The sequence below is a fragment of the Microcebus murinus genome, chromosome 6 (assembly GCF_040939455.1).
Source record: "Microcebus murinus isolate Inina chromosome 6, M.murinus_Inina_mat1.0, whole genome shotgun sequence".
Lineage (NCBI taxonomy): Eukaryota > Metazoa > Chordata > Mammalia > Primates > Cheirogaleidae > Microcebus > Microcebus murinus.
In genome coordinates, this window is record NC_134109.1 from 46,301,191 (window position 1) to 46,323,697 (window position 22,507).

The 22,507-nt window shown below is 35.9% G+C and overlaps 1 protein-coding gene across 5 annotated transcripts in view; it reads right to left on the reverse strand.

Annotated features, from left to right (window-relative positions):
- Positions 1-22,507, reverse strand: part of FRMD6 (FERM domain containing 6) — a 75,083-nt gene that overhangs the window by 26,581 nt on the left and 25,995 nt on the right. The window contains exons 2-7 of one of the 5 annotated variants that reach the window (XM_012757974.2): positions 17,159-17,218; positions 14,876-14,933; positions 10,892-11,132; positions 4,390-4,480; positions 1,243-1,346; positions 156-232 (exon numbers count right to left, since the gene is read on the reverse strand). In XM_012757974.2, the coding sequence (XP_012613428.1) occupies positions 156-232; positions 1,243-1,346; positions 4,390-4,480; positions 10,892-10,990 (371 nt within the window). In that variant the 5' untranslated portion in view covers positions 10,991-11,132; positions 14,876-14,933; positions 17,159-17,218. Of the gene's footprint in view, positions 1-155; positions 233-1,242; positions 1,347-4,389; positions 4,481-10,891; positions 11,133-14,875; positions 17,126-17,158; positions 17,219-22,507 lie in introns of those variants that run through there. The other 4 variants (XM_012757977.2, XM_076004029.1, XM_012757981.2 and 1 more) reach the window with 4 other exon arrangements.

A 22,507-nucleotide genomic window follows, 5' to 3' on the forward strand; every position in this document is an offset into this window, starting at 1 on the left:
ATGAGTGTGCAAAAAGATTTTTAAAAAATCACTGCTCTTATGGAGTTTATATTCTAACAGGTGGTGACAAACAATAAACACAAGTAACTTATTTGGCATGTTTAAAGAAGTCCTATGGGAAAATAATGGTTTAGAATCTCTCCCTGTCCTCATACCTGATCAATCTGCCATTTTCCACGTAGTACTGCACACGGAAATGGATGATCATAGGAGGCCCAAACTGATCAATACCCTAAAACAAAGACACACATAAAAATCAAGCTATTTCTAGTTACTTCAAAAATGGGTTTCAAAAGCAACCAAAATACCATTATTTGCAGGATACTTTTTAAACAATGAAAGGTTTTATCTACTTGTAGTGAGTGAGGGTTACAGTGGGAAGAGACTTGTCCCATCTGCATGTCAGGTTCATGTAAAATGAGGAAGTTATAAAGCAAAACAGGGCACTATCCCTCTACCTGATTCTCATTCACTGTAATGCCAATGACAACATAAGGGAAGATAAAAATAAATGCCAGTGGAAATTTCTAGCTGAGATCCAGCTCCTTGTACAGCTCTGTCCCCTGTGGTGACCATTTGCTCCTTATTATAAATGTTCTCTTGTTCCTCTGACATTCCACATACCAAATTCTATTATACTATGTTGTTTATTTATTTAGACATTCATGTTCTTTACTTTGTAGTTGTCTTTGAAGTAGGCTTCTAGTTTATTCCAAGAATTCTTAAATACAAATTGGAGAATCTAGGATTATTCTTCCTAACTTATGAGGGTGATCCCGGAAACACTAGGTTAATTCCTTATGAATGGTCTTCCAGTAAATGGAACTGATATTTACTAAATAAAGGCATCAGTACAAGAACAAAACATTGTTACAAAATAACAAATGTAAGTATATTAAAAAGGGATTTAAAAATTACTAATAACTTTTAGAACATTGGTTTTGACAACTAGCATAGCCATAGGAGAGGGGCAAATAATTTTTTCATGCTTTTCACTTCAAAGTATTATCCCGAGATTACGAAAAAGTTATTACACATTATTTAACATACATATAGAATATATTGTTATATGCTATAAGCTATTAGTACTCGATTACTGTGACATTTTAGAACTTATAATTCATTTCCTATTCCCATTCTCTACGGTATAAAGTATTGCTTGAGTTATTTTCCTAATGTATAACAGCAAAATTAAACAATTTTAAAAAATCAAAATAATTTTGCTCATAAATATAATCTCACCCAAGTGACTTCGTATTGTCGTACCTTGCTGGCCTCTTTCTTCCATTCTTTTGGGCAATATTTATAAAGCTTTTGAGACAACTCCATATATACATGTTCATTATCTGCACATTAAAAAAGGAGACAGAATGATAAAGAAAAGAAAGATTTTACAAGAATATACAAATAAACAATTTTTTTTTAAAGTCTCAAGATTTGTGAATGTACTCTGAATTCAAATACTACCAAAAAAACTCATTAAGACCCTAAAAGATAAAAGGTCCTGTAGGGTAGACAGTAATGAGATTTTTTTTTCTTGAGATGAGGGTCTCACCATGTCACCCAGCATGGCCTCGAATTCCTGACTCAAACAATCCTCCCATCTCAGCCTCCTAAGTAGCTGAGATTACAAGTGCATGCCACTTATGCCTGGCCAGTAATGAGATACTTTATGAATTATTTTGCTTTTGTAATACAGAGTACATACTATTAAATACATCTAAAAGAAATGTTAGTTTCCAACTCCTGCTTTTTCTTAGTTTCTAGGGTCCTTAAACATATAGTCTAACTTTCAACTCTCTGGGCATCAGTCTTAGAAAAACATGCTTTTAGTTAGCTCACAGAAGACTGTTCTCATATGTGCAAAATTGTGAAACAGGGTAGAAACACCAACTTAATTGCTATTTAAAAAATTAGAAAACATTCATGATATCAGCCCAGTTCCAAGTGAGATGAAGCCTGACCCACACACTTTGTGAAGAATAATCTTTAAAACTATTTCTTCTTCTTCTTTCCCACACATCAAAACACAGCATGACAAAATGATAAACTATTACTCACACTGACTTTGGGATTGATCTCATGGAAAGAGAAGAATCTTATGAAAAACAAGCATGAATGCCAAAAAATCCCTTCGAGGGGATGATGTTCTTAAGGTGCACAGAAAATAAGACTGCTAAAACCTATGTAAAAATGATCTAAACATAAAACGAGCTGGCAAAAAACAAACATTTCCAGATTTCCCAAAAAGGACCTTTTAAGAGAGACATATTTCATAAGAGAAGCCTTAAGTATTTTTATCTTGTACAAAGTTTTAAATCTTTTTTTAAAAAACGTATTCCTTTTTCTCTAACCATCAGTAAGGGGACATCCTCACAGAAAGCTCTGCATAAAAACATACTCATTCTGGAAGGGAAGTGTGTCTCTTCAACCACTCCAAGGATAAACATACTTTGTTACATGGTGACTCCTAGCTAAATACTGGGATTTGTCTGGAAAAATGCCATTAGAGAATAGGAAGGGTAAAGCTACTCTCTGGCTATAAGTCAACCAATTTCAATGAAAGGGGTAAGGAAGAGATCCCAGAACAAAAAAATGGGGGGGATGCTACTTAAATCCAGTTATCAGATCAACGAACACTATCCCATCTCTCATATTACAGGTTAAACATGAAATGGACAAGACCAGACAATCTTCCTGTTGAAACTGATTTGTGTTTGGCTTGAGTTCCCGTCTGAAGAGAGCAACGTGAAGAATTGAGACTGTTCACCACAATAGCACATCTGTATTTTTAAACTACCACTGTATCTCTACTATAATTTGACCAGAGCTTTATACCTTAAGAATTCTGAAGCACACATCAATTCTATAAAGCCAGTGGAGCAATAATTTCTATTTAACATGTGGAAAAAAAAAAAAAACCTGACATTGACAGAAGTCAAATGCTGTGTCCAAAGCCACACTGCTAGTTAGTGGTAGAACCAGAATTTAGAACCAGGTCATCTGATTCCTGTTCTAATGTTCTTTCACCATACTACAATCTCTTTTTTGAAAAGGATATCTGAGCTATTATTTTGAAACCTAAGGAAACTGTAAACTGGTTTTATTGGACTGACTTGTTGAACAACAAAGATCAACAGTTTGGCTATAGCTGTAGTAAGAAGAATTATCTTTGAGCATAGAGTAATGAGTTACTTAGAATCTTATGGTATCTTATTGCTCCTAGACTCTTCCTTGATAGAACGACTGAGATATGTACTAACACTAGGATGGAGCTTAGCATTTGTGTTTTTATTGCTTTAACTGCTGCAGGAAGAAACTGATGAGCAAATGGCTGATTCAAGAGTCCTGCTAAATGCTCTTTAGCCTCCTCTAAAAAGGCAACTGATTCAAACTTTTTAAATGGGGTCAAAAAAAAAAAAAAAACAAAAATAAAAAGGCAACTGAAAACAGTTCACATTTTGAAGAAGGGGCCTTGTTTATTAGCTGACCATGATACACCTTCCAACTTGGCAACTGTAAGCATTTTACAATATTGACCAGATCCTCAAAGTATCTTAAGCCTTTAAACCAATTCCAGTAACAAAACAATCCACATTCAAGTATAAAATATAATTAAATACATTTCACAAAAAAATCTTCTTGACACAATGAGCAAAGATATGAAAAGTTTTTGGCATAAAAAGACTAAATCAGAGAAATTTAAACAGATGATTTGAAAGAAGGAAGCTTATAAAGAATGGCTGCAGGTAAATCCTAGGAATCTAATTCTTTAAGGTATTATAGGGGAAGAAAGGTCCAATGGAGTCCTTTACTGGAAAATCTTATCCACATAAAGAATACAGAAGAAACTGACCCTATATTTCAAAGTCATGTAGTCTGACTGGAAAAAAAGAGAAGAGGTAAGAGATAAAAAAGGAAAATAAGATTATATTAATAGATCACTTTGTTATACTATACAGTCAATAACAAGAGAACTTGAAAAGAGAAAAGTCAGTCTAATGTTAGCAATTATAATATAAATTAAATTACAAATATATCTAGGATACTTTCCTACTAACTCCAGCTGTTCTGTGAATGCAAGGAAACAAAAATCAAGCTTAGTTCACTAAAACATGAAAACAGCAAACACACAAAATCTAGATTCCTAAAGAGGGATCAATTTTCAAGTTCAAACTATAATAAAAACAAGGCTAAAATCCTAAATCTTACAAGAAATACAGTAGTTGAGATTAAAAAATGAATACTAGACTAAAAATAACTATCAGTTTATGGATATTTTGATAATCACAGTTTTATAACAAGAAGCCAAATTTAAGTTGCAGCTATAAAGGGTCATTTCCTCAGGGATAGTTGGCTATATCCATCAGAGATGGGACTAAGACTTACTTTGTATAACACTGAGTCCAAAGAGGTGACAGTCCTTTAGCCTGAGCAGGTCACAAACCTGGACCAGCAACTGGTGACAAAGGATTTTAACCTGTAGGGGAAAGAAAGCATGACTGAGATAACAATTCAACCAAGTCCACATAGGGAGCCACGGTCAGGCAATTTAAAGCATAAACATATGTCTTGAAAGGACAAGCTGACACCAGCAAAACTGCTGGTTTATCAAAATCACTTTAATGTGTGGTGGTGTTTCAGTAACGATTATCACAATACAAATTTTTACAACATGGTAATAAATTAGCACCAATGCATTCTTTCACGAGACTCATAAATCTTACGATATATGGACAAGGCTCTCAAACCGCAGTACGTGATAAATCAGTATTTCAGAAGGTATGGAGAACACCCTGTTCAGACTACCAAAAGTATTCATTTGACAAGTATCTTTTATTTTTTAAAATCTTTTATTCATTTTTTTAAATTGACTAATGACAATTATATCATGTATAACATGATGTTTTGACATATGTATACACTGTCAAATGGCTACATCAGACTAACATATGCATTTACCTCACATACATATCACTTTTTTTATGGTAAGAACACTTAAAATTTTCTCTCAGCAATTTTCAAGTACATAATACATTGTTATTAACTATAGTCACCGTGTTGCCCAATAGATCTCTTGAACTTACTCCTCTTAACTGAACTTTTGTATCCTATGACTAACATCTCCTCAATCCTCCCACCTCTGGTAACCACCATTCTACTCTCTGCTTCTACGAGTTAGACTTTTTTAGATTCCATATATAAATGAGATCATGTGGTATTGTCTTTCTGTGTCTGGCTTATTTCATGTAACATAATGTCCTCCAGGTTCACCTGTGTTGTTGCAAATGACAGGATTTCCTTCTTTTTTGAGGCTGAATTGTATTCCATTGTGTATATATACCACATTTTCTTTATCCATTAATTCACTGATGGATACTTACATTGATAATATAGCTTGACCATTATGACTAATACTGCAATGAACATGGAAATGCAGATACTTCAACATAATGATTTCATTTCCTTTGGATATAAACCCAGGAGAGGGACTGCTAATCATACTGTAGATCTAGTTTTAATTCTTCAAGGAACTTACATACTGTTTTCCATAATGGCCGTACTAATTTACATTCCCGCCAACAGTGTACAAGGGTTCCCCTTTTTTCCACATCCTCACTGACACTTGTTCTCTTTGGTTGGTTGGCTGATTTATTTTATTTATTTTTGTGAGACAAGGTCAAGCTATATGCTCAGGCTAGAGTACAGTGGCTCACTATAACATCCAACACCGAGTCTCTCAAACAATCCTCCTGGCTCAGTCTCCCGAATGAGTAGCTGGGACTACAGGCACATGCCACCACGCCTGCCTTATTTTTTAAATTTTTTTATAGGGATGGGGTCTCACTGTGTTGCCCAGGCTAGTCTGGAACTTGTGGCCTCAAGTGATCTTCTTGCCTCAGCCTCCCAAAGTGCTGGGATTACAGGCACAAGTCACCTCTGGACTCTTATCTTTCTGATAGTAGTCATTCTAACAGGTGTGAAGTGATATCTCATGTGGTTTTAATTTACATGTCTCTGATGATTAGTGATGCTGAACATTTTATCTTATTTTTGCTTGTTTTTATTTTTATAGTCTGCTGGTCCCGAACTGCTGGCCTCAAGCAATCCTCCTGCCTCAGCCTCTTGAGTAGCCGGGTGAGCATCTTTTCATATATCTAATTGGCCATTTGTATTTCTTCTTTTGAGGAATGTCTACTTAGGGCAAGTATCTTTTCAAGGAAAGTTTTCCTCTTGACAGTCTATGCAAAATAGCATACACTGTACAATGAATGCCTGCCTAGTTTTTATTTATTTGTTTTAATCAATGACTGTTATTGTCTAATATCTTTTTAGCACCTAAACCATATTCCTTTTCTGAGTCCTAGTATAATTCAACTATAAAACCTTATTAACTTGGAACTGTGGGGATAAGTTACTAGGACAAATCACATGTTTTAGAGAGTCTCTAAAAGATACAATTTTAACGCTTTCTCAAATATTTAATGAAGTGTTGTGCGGCGCAGTAATTCTGCTGAGTCTATCTTGTTGACTTCAGAATCACAAGTTTATTAGAGTTGGCACTGACTTTGAGAAACTACTCAAGTCAATTTCTTCATTTTATAGAAATAGAAAATAAAACTCAGAAAGCTTAAAGTTATGTAGCTAGTAGTGGCAAAGGCAGCAACTCATGTATTAAAACATTTTATATATGTACATTAAAACATATGCAACATGACTGTTTATTATTTTGGCTGTACACATCACATGTAGCATTTTCCCTCTAATTGGAACTTTAGCTTTCAAATCCTTTCTTCAATGATAAGGTTGACAATCAAAGCTTAAATTATTATAAGTTCTAGATTATTTAACTCTGAATCAATGACTTTTTAATCATATCTTAAAATGGAAATTCAGATTAGGAAAATAAAAACATGCTGAGATCTCCTAAAAATTGAAAGTCAGACAATCCAGAACCAGTGATAATTCCAATTACAGTAAAGAAGAATAGGTTTACTACTTTTTTCCACATTCATTATTAAATGGCAACCAACCTGAGCACCTTACCCACTGGAAAGAGAGAAAGATATTTAAGGCCAGAGTAGAACCAAGTCAGTTGCTTAGAAGCACCAGGAACTCAAGCTGGAACAAGTGTCTTATTTTCAGGATAAATAATAGGCACTCAGTAACTGTTTGATGAATGAAAGCCAGATATCTGACTCCCTGTAGGCTCCTCCTCATCTTTGTTCTGTTCCATGACTACACACTACTCCCTGATTTACTGACCAAACCATTTTATCAATGTGCCATTCAGCAATTTAGGAAAAAACGTTATCAATACAAACCCACCACCACCTCTGAGAAAACATACTGCCAGTGGGGAATCAGTATCATCCTTTGTATATAGCTAGCGTGATTCTGCCCACTTGAGATCCTTGATTTCTGTCCTATGGAAGTCCTATGTTATTTCTAACACTGAGTAAAACGACTCTGGATTTTGAGTTCTGTCCTACCACAATTCTATTTTATAAATAATCTTAAAGAAACAATAATAAAGAAAAGGAGAGGCTGAGCACAGTGAGTAGCTCATGCCTGTAATCCTAGCACTTTGGGAGACCAAGGTGGGAGGACTGCTTGAGACCAGGAGTTCAAGACCACACTGGGCAACATACCCCATCTAAGAAATTTTTAAAAATTAGCTGGGCATGCATGGTGGCGCATGCCTGTAGTTCAGGAGGCTTAGGTGGAAAGATAGCTTAAGCCTAGAAGTTCAAGGCTCCAGTGAGCTATGATGGCACCACTGCATTCCAGCCTGGGTGACAGAGCAAGACTCTGTCTCTAAAGAAAATTTAAAAGTAAAAAAAAAATGAAGAAGAGAAAGTACCAAATGCCACATAAAATTCTTAAGTTGGACTATTATACTACAAATTTGGAACTTAAAATGTCACATTATTTAGAGCACCTTAAAGCTTAGTTTGACTGCATTTAAAAAATGTTGAACACAAAGCAGCCAGGACAAAAATGCAATAAAAAGTTAAAATTCCAAACCATAAACTAAATGTATAGGAAATAAACTATGTTGTAACTCTGTGTGACTGTAGTCCAAATAATACCCTACATCTCCACCATGCACCCCATATAATTATTGTTCCGCTAGTTCAAGCATTTGGAACCTACTGATAAAGCTCTTTAACAACTATCAAGTAAGTACAGTGTACTTGTTTAAAAAATATAATTAAATAAGGCCGTGGCTCTGAAGTCTTACCTGCTGTGAAAAGAAGCTTGAGTTTTCTGTATTTGCATATTATGAGTCATTAAGGCCACATTTTAGCTGATTGTGAAATTTCTCAAGTCCTTTAATCTTTAGGAGCAATGGAAACCTTAAAAAGTGCTATACAGTATGAGGTATTAAGAGTACGAGTTAAAGCTTTATCCAAAAATATACTCTATATGGATCTTTTAGTTTTAAAATAGCATTTGATCCTTCCTGAATGTTAATGGTTATTGTGTAAAAATGTCCAAAATATGCTCTAGAAAAAAAGAATTGTTCACTCTAGCCTTAGTGAAGATGTATATGCTCTTGGACCGAATTTATATTACTTTAAAACTTCATGGCTTTTACATTTACCATGATTTTACTTACAAAATTTTCCAGGTTTCCATAATTAAAATAGCTCCAATTAGTATAACTCATGGGAAATTCAGAATGACCAAAATATTAAATTTGTTCTACATGCAAAAAGACAAACACTCTATTAACTACACTTGTAAGTGATGTAAATAATGATGATGATTATTATTACTAAAAACAACCAACATTTACTTTGTGTTTGCTATGGATCAAGTACTGGTCAAAGGGCTAGGCCACTGACATAATGCCAAAAACACAATCCAGTAAATAGACTTCTGGAGAGTGAAAGACACTGAGTGGTGCTGGTACACAGATCTTTGCCTGTTTGGCTCAAGATTTTAGCATATCTATAGCATCTATTTAGGGGATCTGGTTAAACATAGATGCCTATGTCCTACCTTAGACTTCCTATATCAGCATTTTTAAGGAGTGGGGTCCAACAATCTGCATATTTAGTGAGATCTGTCAAATAATTATGATGCCCATTTAAGTTTCAAAACCACTAATCTATAGGAACAAATAAACTGGCCATCTTCCAGTCTGTTCTCCATAATTTCCTTCCTCTGGTTAGATTCTAGTACAGATTATTTGAAAATTATGTCAGCTTTTAGTATTTTTCACTAAGTCAGATTAGCCTTCCCTTCACTTAACTGTAGCTAGTAGAGTTTTATTCCATATCCTTTATGCACACACACACACACACACACACACACACACACACGCACGCATGCACGCATATTCCACTGCGTGAAAACACAGAATGGAAGTGAGAGAAGTTTCTTAAGTGCTTATGCTATATGTCCTGGATTATATATAGTTTAAAAATTCAGTGGATATCTTACTATGTATCATATATAAAAGAACTCAAAAACAGCATATTCACATCTATAAGTAGAATTGTTTTAACTTATTTTGCCAGTACCCACGCTGAAAGAGATACATTGCCAATTTTTATTTGGTTTTAAAAACAAAATGCTGCCAAAATAATAGCCTACTGCTCATACATCCAAAAACAACTTCAGGTTCTCTGAGCAAGAATGTAGCTAATTACTAGAAATTCTGCCTAACAGATGATAAAGTTCATCTAGTAGGCAGGCTTGATGCTCAGACAATCCCTATGAGTGAACACGAGGATACATTAGAAAATCAAGAAACTGTGCTGACTGTCAGAATAAAGCCAAAATGATTATGGTAATAAGCAGAATCTTTGTACTATCTAAACTTTTTAATGAAGCTGTTTAAATGTCATATATATCAGTATAACATTTAGAAATACTCTTTTATACAGCAATTGCGTTAAAAAATATAGTAACATATAGGAAAGAACACTAATTCAAGGGATACACTAAAGCAATTTTTTCCCTAATTCCATAACAATACAATATGTGAAAGAAAGAATACAAAAGTTAATAAAATAGAGAAGGGTCAAAAAATGCTAGTCATGACATCAATTACCATAAGACTGTCTGGCAGTCTCTGCCAAGGCTAAACATGTATGTAGCTTATGATTCACAAATCCACTTTTGGATATTAACCTGGAAATATATAGACATGTGCATACACATAAAATGCTCATGATAGTTTCATTCAAAATAGCCCCAAACTTTAAACAACCCAATATCCATCAACAGTAGATGGCTAAATGAATTGGGCATATTCATACAATGGAATATCACACAACAATGGAAAGAATTACTGTCACATGAAATAGCATAAATGAATTCACAGGACAAATAAATGTTGAGTAAAAGAAGCCAGACACAAAAGAGAACATAACACATAATTTAAGCTACATGAAGCTCACAAACGAATGAAACTACTCAATGGTGATACAGGCTGGAATAGTTGTTACCCTTTGGGTGGAGGTTATTGACTGGGAGGGGTCATAAACGATCTCTCTGGGGTGCTGGGAACGTTTTACATCTCAAGCTGTGATGGTTACATGAATGTACACGCTTGTAAAAATTCATTGAGCTGCACACTTAAGATGTCTACATTTCAGTACAAATCTCAATGAAAAGTTTAAAAATAGCAAGTGTTTGTTTTTCAATAGTTAACCAAAATTCTCTAATTTTGCCCCAGGCAAGAGATTGTTGAAGGCAGCAGCACATAAGCAATAACACTAGCTTTAGTCCTGTATAGACTACTTCACACCCCAATTCTGCCACATTATTGTGGGTCTCGCTCCATAATGTCTTTATCCTTAACCAAGCCATAACCTGAATGTGGTCACTGGCAAAAACATGATATTTAAACATTTCTAAAATTGGATCTACTCACATTTATGATGATGTTCAGAGATTCATCATTGGGAAGGAAAATGCACACACTCCGGCGGTCTTGCATGACTCTGTTGTTATGGAAGTTCAGTTTGTTCATTGTGTTGTGGGCTCTCCGGAAGTCAGGGCTGGGCTCTGAGTTCTCTGCGATTCCTCAGGTTCCCAGCACTCCAACGCCAAACTCTCCTCCTCATCACATACCCTACAGGAGAAGTATGTGTTCAGCTACGTAGGTTTCATAGCTGTAAAAAAAAAAAAAGCCCACAGGGAGGCTCATGAATAAAGGCTGTGAGACTGGTGAGGACAGCAGAGCACGACTGCTCTTCTGAGCACAGGGACAGCATGTCTCAAAGCCGGGGCTGCCTAGTTTAATACTCGAGAACTCACTGAAATTTATTCTGTGTGACCATTAATACTGTTTTAAAACTTTCACTCACAGGCAGGAATTAAACTCAAAGCCAATGACAGCCTCAAACGTTCAAGGCAGTACTATGCACTACAGGGCTCCCGGAAACAGAGGTCTTGCCTCTGAGAAGTTTCCATTCTTAGGAGGGAGATAACAAAAGGTTCTGACAACAAACAAACAAAATGACAAAGACAGCAGCAACAAAATACTCGCTTCTTTTTCTTCCATTACTATCGAGCTAAAATAAATGTCTTGGCTCTTACATTACATTCATCTTCGGGCACTGTGGTCTGGCTTCCACATCCTTCTCTTTACCAATGTGGCTCTGCTAAAGGAAGCCCGGCAGCTCTAGACCCTTAGTAGTATCCGTAGGATATGTTTAACTGATGTCGCTACAATATTTGCCATGGTTGGTAAGCCCTCCTTACAATTATCTTCTTAATTTTTATGGTGTTGTTCTCTCCTGATTCTCTAACCTGATAAGGCAAACTTAACTTTTCTATTTACTATTTCACCAACCAATTAATACATAGATATAACAAGACTGGGCATATCAAATCATGTTTGCGTGTAAAAAGACTATGGGTTTTGGATACCTCTCATATCTAATTAGTCCTATTAAACATATTAGTTTTATTTTTTAACTTCTTTTTTAATGTAAACAATTGTTCGCAAGTAATAAAAATGTTATCTCCAATTTTCAATAATCACACTTTTTATTTGTTTCATGTCTCATTGCACTGGTGAGACCTTACAGAATTTTAAAGCAGTGGCTATTTCCTACTTTTGATGAGTGTGTCTAGTTTCATATATTGCTAACGGAAGAGTATTCAACCAAGATATGTCAAGACTAGTTGTCTCTTAAACCATTAGTATTTATATTATTCCTTTCCAGATATATCTGTAGGATGTGAAAGACAGTTTCCAGGAATATGGAACTGTTTCACTAGGCAGAATATACATAACCATACAGTTTTCACAGAAAAGCTATTGTCAGTACTCACATAAATCAAAGCATAAATGAGAATCTTGGCCTATTTGCTTCTTAAGGTTAAGTATGTATTTCTCTTATCAGCAGGAAGGGAGAGAATATATTCTTAAATAGATGGCCGAGTAAATATAATCATGTAATTCTTTTTAAAGTATAAATAAAACACCAACCACAAGGAAACTACTCAAAACTAAATAAAAACAAATCATAACCTTATATGTAGTATTTTCTTATTAGGAAGGTGACCAAAAGATTACTTAGGAGTATTCTGCTTCTCTTCTCTTCTTTTTTTTTTTTTTGTTTTGTCTTGTTTTTGGAGACAGGGTCTCCCTATATTGCCCAGGCTATTCTCAAACTCCTGGCTTCAAATGATCCTCCTGCCTCAGCCTCCCAAGTAGCTGGAACTATAGGTGCGTGCCACCATGCCTGGCTTGCTTTTCATAAAGAATAATTGTTCCACATTAGGTTACAGTTAGCACATCACCTCACGGAGTCATTGGCAGTCAGTGCCACAGTTTGCTCCAAAATGATGGTTAACCCATACGTTCTATGACTGCAAACTGAACCCCCAAATCCAATCACCCATCTAAAGAAACACGTGTTTTTAGTTCAAAAGTTCCAAAGCAACAGTTGGAGTGTTGGCTGCATCAGAATCGTCTGGGTGTTTGTAATAAATACAGAATCCTGAGCACAGTGACATATCTATCACAGAGAATCTCCAGGAATAGGGTCAGGTATTTCTGATGTACAGCCATGTTTTGAAACCACCATTTTACTTAACAGAGGGAAGATACTGAGCTGAGGGTTAGATATAATACATCGAGAAAATATCCTAAAGAATTATGGAGAAGCAACATATATGAATGATATATCACTATAACTTACAAAAAAAAAGGCCTCAACATCATCACAGGTATAAATTCCTAAAACAGGTCAAATTTGTGTATTCAGAACATTTTCCTGAAAAATGTTACTCGGTGATCTAGGGATAAATAAGTTTGCAAAGTGCCACACCCTATATAAGCCTGCTCTTAGAAATTCAGAAAGTGTTAAAGGCTCTGAGAAATTCTGCCGGCAACTTCTTAAATTTAATGTAGTATTTCTCAAACTCACTCAAACACAGAAGGCTTCCCCCCCCCCCATGGCATACCTATTAGGGTTCTATAGAATACATGTTATTCTTAGGCAGGCCATTTAGAAATACAATTCTCAATGATTACCTTGTCAAATATTAATATTTCATAGCAACATTTTTCCATATGTATTGGTATATTGTAACACTTGGGCCTCTTTTTTTGCTATATAAAATTTGTTCAATAAGAAATTATAAGTTTTGATTAAATGAATATTATTTAAATTCAAACCCTTAAATATTAACATTAATCCCAGTATAATTCTTATTTGAATCTACATTTCAAATTGAGTTAGTCCTGTAATTTTTCATTTCTAATTAAACCAATTAAAGCAGGGTATTCCTACTGACCTACTTTCTAGAATTTAAAAAATAAACTAGGAATAAAATTTATCTTCTGAGGTTTAGGATGTTTTCCAGAGCTTAATTAAAATAACTTGAAAATTTCATTTGGGTACAATTTTTATTTATTTTATGGTGAAAATACTTCTTTTACAGCACAAAAGACTGGAAGAGGATTATTGAAGCAAATTTAATAAAAGCAGAGTATGTAAGAAGCAGTGCTGATTCACTGCTGCTTTTTCTGCTTTGAGGATGGCAAACTAGAAGAGTCTGTAAAGAGAGAGAAGATTAAGTTTTTACTTTACCCAGGACAGCATTAAAGCTGATTAAAAGGCTCCACTGAAGTAGCAAAATAACCATCTCTCTAATATGCACCAGTATAAAATTTAATCTTAAATTGGGCAGTCCTGGGGAAAAGAATTAGACTAAATTTATGCCCATTTGAATTGTAGAAATCAGCCTCACAGCCATTAGCTTCTTATCCTGTGTCCTAAGCTAAATTCTAACTCAGTCCCAAGAGGCCACACTTCCTACTCTGGGGCAACCCTATTCTGTCCAATGACCTTAGAAGAGATTATTTATGAAGGACAAACCATGTTGTAAAAACTTATTTTCCAGACAACAGAAAACCAGCTTTAACAGTGATCAAACTCCGCCCTGCCATCTTTATTAATACCCAAGATACAAACACAATATGTTAAGCTATACAATTCCCTCCCTTGAATTTTAAGCCCACATTAATATAGGTCCCTTATTTCCTGGTAAGCCCCATTGGTGACAAAGTTACTTATTTTCTTCTAAGAATCAGGAAGCCATTATCTATGGACATTCAGCACTGATTTCCATTTTTTAGAAACTGTGGAAAATAAGCTTTAAAACTGGGTCACCACTGCATAGTATGGACTTCCATTGTAATGTATGAATAATAGTAGTTCATTAGTTATGACAAATGTTCCATAATTGTGTAAGATGTTAGGAACAGGGGAAACTGGGTGCGTGTCGGGTACACAGGAACTCTCTGTATCATCTTTGCAACTTTTCTATAAATCTAAAACTTCTAAAACAAAAATATTTATTTTAAAAAAAAGTAGGTCACCAGAAATTTTCCACCCACCTAATATAGTATCATCTTTAATAGAGGCAAAGAAGATTCTCAATTCTAGGATTTCTCCCTAAAAAAAGTAAAAAGAAGTAAGTTGGCAAGATTACTATAAGGCAAACATGATTAAGCAGGCATTCTCAACAGTCAATACAGTATCTTTACTACATAACAAAAACAAGGCAAAAAATTATCCTGAAAACTGGATTGCAGAGAGCCCTATCTTCTAATCATTACACATTTATAAAGCTCACGTTATGCACACAGTACTGTAATACTTATTTGCTGAAAAGCAGAATACAAAAGCAACAGATATCCCCTCAACACCCATAAGTTCACCATCTGGTTAAGGACACACATCACTGCCAAGAAGTTTAAGGTGACAGTGTTCCCTGATTCCTAAGAGCACACATGCTCTGATGGACAACTCTCATATCAACCTCAAGGGATGATATAATGGACAACAGCATTAAGTATGTACATGCTGTGCTACGAATATTGTGGCTAAGATCACTTTGAAATACAACAGTATATTATCTTTAATGTCTTGTATCCTATCCTAAAAGTGGTATAAAAATGCCTTTGGTAAAATAAGTTATGTTTTTTTGTTCATTTATTTGTTCATTCATTCAACATATATGCATTAAACACCTACTATGTGCCAAGTGTTAAGTACTGGGTATACAGCACTGAATAAATACCCTGCTCTAATGGAGACAGACAATAAACATATAATGTATGTAGTCAGTGACATGTACTAGGAAGAAAAGTCAGTCCAGAGTAGGTGAGAGAGTTGATAGAAATAAGGTGGTGGTCTGGGTGCTACTTCATACAGGGTAATCAGGGGAAGCATCTCTGATGAGCCAATATTTGGGCAAACATCAAAATAAGAGAGGGATGTCATTTCCTTCCTTCCATCCATCCCAGGAATGAATTTTCCAGGCAGAGTGAACAATAAATGCCAAGACTCACTTATTGTTCAGAAAATGCAAAATAATAGTACTAACAATAGCTAACATTTATTAGACACTTAGTATGTGCCAGGCACTGTTGTCAAGTACTTATGGTATATTAAAGAAAACCACAGACCTTTTGCCATGCTACCCATTGAGAGATGGGATCTTTTTCCCATCCCCTTGAATCTGGGCTAGGGAGCCAGGCATGGTGGTACACACCTATAATTTCCAGCTACTAGGGATGCTGATGTGGAAGGATTGCTTGATGCCAGGAATTCAAGAACCTGGGCAATCTAGCAAGACCTGTCTCTGAAAAGTAAAAAAAGAAAGAAAAAATTTAAAAATTTATGAATCTGGGCTGGCCCTGTGACTAACTCATGCTCAGTTAGAAGGTTTGCCTCATGGATAATCAATTTGTGCAAGTACTCCTTGTCTGCTGTCCCAAAGCACTTATCGTTACACTAACACTTAGTTCAGCAGTTTGTAATTGTTACTTTTCTTGTCTATCTCTTCTACTCATATCTTCTGACAGCAAGGTAACTAGCTATAATTTATATTTTAAATCTCCAATGCCAGGAACATACTATATGCTCATTAAATGTTAGTTGTTTGGCTTACTATACACATGTCCAGTGTGTAGTAATCTTCACATGGACAACGAAGAATCCAGCAGGGTTTTGTAACCTTGACACTACAGACATTTTGGGCCAAATAGTCTTTGTAGGGGGGGCTGGCCTGTGCATTATAGGATGTTCAGCAGCATCCTTAGCCTCTATCTACTAGATGCCAGGAGCCACTCTCTTACCAGTTGTGACAACCCAAAATGTCTGTAGACATTGCCAAATGCCCCCTGGAGGCAAATTACCCATGGCTGAAAATCAACAACGCTCCACAGGTTTCCACACAGAGACATTATGGACTACTTTTTGCCACCCAGCTGTTTCTTTATCTAATAACACAATTATTATTAAATATATATTTTCCAACTAAAGGTCAGGAATTGAGTTCCAATCTCAGAAATCTTAGCTTGAACTTTAAAGTCAAAATTCTTGACGTCTTGAATGTGTATGGCCTCTGACTTTGGAATAGCTTTAAAGTTTAACTTTGAAATTTAAATATTTATATAGTGTATTGCCAAAATTTTCACACACGTACACTTCCATTATTACTAGGTACTTATTCCTGGAGAGTTCTATATTTTGATATTAGTACCTGGGAATACAAAAACTGACCTGGAAACAACTGATACCTGATTTCTAATTTGTCTGTTTACTCTGTATTATGAGGATTTTTTTTAAGGGTCATTTGCTTGTAAAAGCCATTTAGGAATCACCTCACTTACTTTGAGAAGAAAACTGAACATTCTCTGCTTCAGTGACCTGTTTTGCAGTTTCTGTTTTACCTAAAAAGAGAGTAATTGCCATCTATCAACCATCTGGAGCCAAATGCTCTGTAAAGAACATCAGACTATTTGTTACTCTCTCTCTCCCCCACCTTCCAACCATTGCTCTGATGGGCAAATGAGGCACTGTGAAAAGGCTATGATCATCTTTGATACAGTGGAGCCTCAGGTGTTTAGACACAATATGGATAGAATACTGATTAGGAAGAGGGACTTCACTGCCCTAGTCTGTGGATCCTAATCTCAATTCCACAATACTAGCTATATGACCTCAGGCAAGTTACCTAACCTCTGAGCCTGATTCTTCATCTGTAAAAATCTGTAATATTGGCCTTCTAAGATTTTTGGAAAGATTAAATGAGGTAATGGCTATAAAGTATTAGATACCAGATTATTTGGGTAGGAGAGGTTGTTCGTTAATATAACAGTCATGAGTTGCTAGCTCATGAGAAAGACTATCTACAGCTGATCAACAATAATACGTATCACATAGAGATCCAGACCTTACATATAGAGATCCAGACCTTAGAGCCAGATGTAGCAACTGGGCTAAACTTTGGGAGGTCTACACTTTGGGGTGGGCCAGTTAAGTATATTGTTGGTTGTAAACGGGACAGTAGCATTATATTAGGTAGTTACCCCTTTGAAATGTTATGTATGGAAAGAGTATGTATGGGTGCATGGGTTCAAATATGTACTGGCTGACCAAAAGATAGAAGGTAGAGGATCTCTGTTTTAATGTGCTTGGCACCATCTTCTCCCATCCCAGATGTTTCCAGTAGGACTACTAATCACAGTGTGTTCTCTGTCCTGGAGGGCAGACAGGTGATATAGGGTAGGGTTGAGACCAAGGGCTGGCCAAACAGACTGCCCCATTCTCCAGTCACAGTACTTGGTCTAAAGGATGAACATAAAACCTAAGGAAAACTAGAATTCCTCCATGAAATTTGTTATAGAAATGCTGGGATAGAGAGGGCTGCTCCTCTCTTTGGATTGCTATTTGTGAAAATGACATAAGCCTGGAGCTGCTGGCAATCATCTTTGATACCACATGGTAAGAACTTTCCCGAGAAGGACACCACCACAGAGGAAAGAGAAGCTCAGAAAGAATCCTGATTACATCATTTGAACTGCTGTGTCTAGCTGCATCTGAAGCCAGAAACCATCCATAGGAATTCCTGTGTAGTGAGCCACTAAATTATCTTTTCTATTAAGCTAATTCTGCCACTTGTAACTGAATAATTCCTAAGACAGCCCATCTAAACAAGAAGCTAACTGACTGCTTGATGCATTCATTCATTAATTCACTGAATGTTTACCACTGGCTATGCCAGCATCAATGTTTACTTTACTTGAAAACAAACTGCTCTAAGTTTTAAAGTTTCTCTCCATTTACAAACACAGGAGAATATTCACTATGATGAATATTCATCATAAACAGAAAAGGCCTCTAGGAAGGTGAGGGGGAAAAAAACTGAACTGAAAAATTTAGGTGGTTGGGTTGCTATTCAGACACTACCACTCTTTAAGAGCAGTACACACAGCAAGTGATTTATGGGAATAAAGCATAAATTCATTTAAGGCAAACAATGCATATTGGACAATTAATTCATTACAATAATTTTCAGCAACAAAGGACTATCTCGTCTTGAATATTAATGTGTGGGTGAACAGTCCTGTCTTATTAAAGACTATAATATGTTTTTCCAGAATGATGCTGAATGTGCTTTTATTGTACTGTGTCCATTTGTAATAGAGTAGTGAAAAAAATACTTTTTCTGCAAACAAAATAACTGGAAAGCATGGTTGATAAATAATTTGAAAATTGATCAGTTAACTGTATAATCATAGTGATTTTAGCAAAAATAACTTTAATTTCAGGCATATTTTATAAATCTGTTAAGAGGAAAAACCATTAAGTTAATGACCAAATACAATCTAATAAAAACTGTGTCTGAGTCTAAAATGATTACACTATACAAATATAAGTGGTTGTGTATTGTCACTCAAGATGCAGGCTAGTTATTGAAATCAATGGAAAGGTAAATTTGGGAATACTGTATAGCAACAGGCAGTATAATACAACATACATACCAACAAACATAGCTGGCTTCGTATCATGGAAAGCATTGATATTTGGCAATAGGTAGTGGTCATATAATTTATTCTGTCTATTCTGTTGTTTGCCACATCTTGTGATCTAAAAGGAATGGGGTTCTTCTCCTCTTGGCAGCTAACAGATCATTTCACTTCTGTATTTAACCAATGAGATTTTTTACACCTTGAGATAAGCAATGAAAAAGAACCTTCCAATTACAGTGGGCTTGACCGGCGCCAAGTAATGCTCATCACACACTAATGAAAAAAATTATGTGGCTAGTCTGTGGCTGTAGGAAAGGGAGAATATATGAAAGACAGGCAAAGAGCTTCAGATTGCAATAATGAGAAAAATCAGCGAATCAATGTACCCATAAGCTGTGGTTAACATTGTAAATCACTGCAAACAACTTGGCTTTGTAGGAGGAGCCATAAAGAAGTCCATAACTTTTGACCCAATAATCCCACTTCTAGGGAGTATATAAGAAAATAATTGAAACAAAGCATACTATACCTCTAAACAAAAGTACTCACTGAAGTGTTATCCATCAAAGTAAAAAAATTTTTTTAAAAATCTAAGTAGACTAACAACAGATTAGTAAATTACAGTATATCAAAAATTATATAAAAACATTTATTGAGTATATTCTCCCCAAATCACAAATACTCACTATAGCCAAAAATTATCTTGTTTTGCTGTATGTTCTTAGAATAGAACTATCAGGAATAAAGAAAGCTTCTAAACCAAAAAGGAAAAAAAATAAAAGAAAGAAAAAAATCATGAGTATTCTGTTAGTTAATGAACAATAATAAACTGACTGGTATTTGAATACTGCAGCACTTGTTAAACACTTGTCTTTTAACACCATTTCTAAATTCTGGCCCTTAGAAAGTTTATAATCTCTTTGAAGAAACAAAATTAATAGAAACAACAGGGAGAGATGTAATCGTATTTTAAATTAAATGCTAAATGGTGTGGTTAAATAAAGGCAGTGGGATTTGAGAAAAGGCTGAGAACTGGAGAGAGTATAGAATTCAGGAACAATTTCATGAAGGGAGGAAATGGCTTGTACATTGCGGGGAGAAGGCGGCAGAATGGCAAGGGTGGGGAGGAATACAGAAACAGGCCCTGATGGAGAGGCAGGCCTGGGCCCTGCATGACTGCCCTGTGCAAAGTCAGGGATGCGATGAGAAATTAGGTTGCAGAGTGTCCCCCTGCAACTTAAGGCATTTTCGTCAATAACTTGACAGGCTTCTCACAAAACTCACTGGAATTGGATACTGTGGGCTGCTTTCAAAGTTCTGTTCGACATTAACTGATCACCTTCTTTAGCTTTGGCAACAGCTTGGCACCCTGTTCTATTCCCACTCCGACTCTTTCAACATTCCTACTCTTCGTTGGCATTGTTTTCTGCTACCACCATACTCACTCCATTTATTTGATTACAGAGGCAAATCGAAGGGTGATGAAAACAGCGGTACTCAGGGAAATAAAATCATCACTTGTCTTATACTAGCAGTTAAAAACATTCTTCACACTTGTAATCCCAGCACTTTGGGAGGTCGAGGCTGGAGGATCACTCAAGCCCAGGAGTTCCATAGCAGCCTGGGAAACAGAGTGAGACCCTGTCTCTACAAAAAATTTAAAATGGCATGTGCCTGTAGTCCCAGCTATTAGGGAGGCTGAGGTGAGAGGATCTCTTGAGCTCAAGAGTTTGAGGTTACAGTGAGCTAGGACTGTGCCACTGCCAGCCTGGGCAACAGAGAGAGACTATTTCAAAAAACAAAACAAACAAACAAACAAAAACAAACAAACAACTCCTCCACATCATCTCCCAGGCCTTTAGCCACGTGCCAGACTCGGGACAGGCCGTTCTTGGAATTTAAGTTCTACTTTATTTTATTATATTTAAAATAAAATTAAAAAAAAAAAAAAACTCCTTCAAAGGACGATTCTGGTATACCCTCTCTAAATTGAACAGTAATTAGCATAATTCTGTTAATCAATTATTACAATGGCATTCATACCAGAGCTCATGAAAGTAATAATAGGGATCTTTAAATATCTCAAAAAGCCTGATAGAAATGGCATATTTACCCCTGCTAATATCTCAAGGGAAATTAAAAGATCATTAACTTAAGTAACATTAATACCATTTTTAAGTGCTTATTTTGACAGCACACTTAGTTTTACATGCCAGAGTGAAAAAATGAAAACAAATGTCTTCATTTGTTTTGATAGGCAATCTTTCCAAACATAAGGACTGAGTAAGGTGGGGGATAGGAATGATAATAAAAGTGATCTTCAATGATTGAAAGTCTAGGAAAATTATATATATACATTATATATATATAATGTATATATATATATACATTTCTAAAAGAAATCTTAGGAAGAAAAAAATTCTGTCTAGTCTATCTCTTTAATGGCTTTCTCCTCTACTGTACAGCTTGGCTGTGTTCTCACCTGGACTTTCAAATGTTCTTGGTCCTGTCTCATTCCTTAAATCCCCCACAACAGTTCCAGGGTAACCTCTTACATTGCATATCTGACTGTGCCTATCATACCCTTGCTCACATTCTTTAATGGTTCAGCACTTCCACGGGATAACACCTAAACGCTAAGGCATAGCAATCTTTTGCCATTGGGCTCCATCAATCCTCAGGGTGACCGTTTTCCAACTCATGCTCTGAATTACTGCAGTTCTTTTCCTTGTGGGTCCCTGAACAAATCTTGCTCTCATACTTCTATGCTTTTGACCATGCTGTTCTGCCTGGAATATGCTCCCTTGCATATTATCCCACCCACCTACATACTTCCAGAACAAAATAAAACATCTTCACTCTCCCTGGAAAGCTCCTGGCACTGGTGTGTGAAGCATGCCTCCACCCTCCCAGGCAGCTAAGAGGTGTTTCTTCTGCTCCTCCAAGGATCAGAATCTGTTCAAGGGCAGGTTCTGTCGGCATCTGGTCTCTAATGCCTGAGGTAGTACTGGCTCTGTAACAGACACCAAGCAGGACTTGCTGAATAAGTCATTGAAGCTTATTCAACAGAAATGTGAATAAATTCCCTAGTAATTAAAATTAAAGTTATGTTTCTTTAAGAGGCACTTTTCCCCCTTCCAATGGGAGTCACTGTTGGTCACTGAATATTCAGCTTCTTGAGTATTTTCTGCACGTTAGTTACAGAGG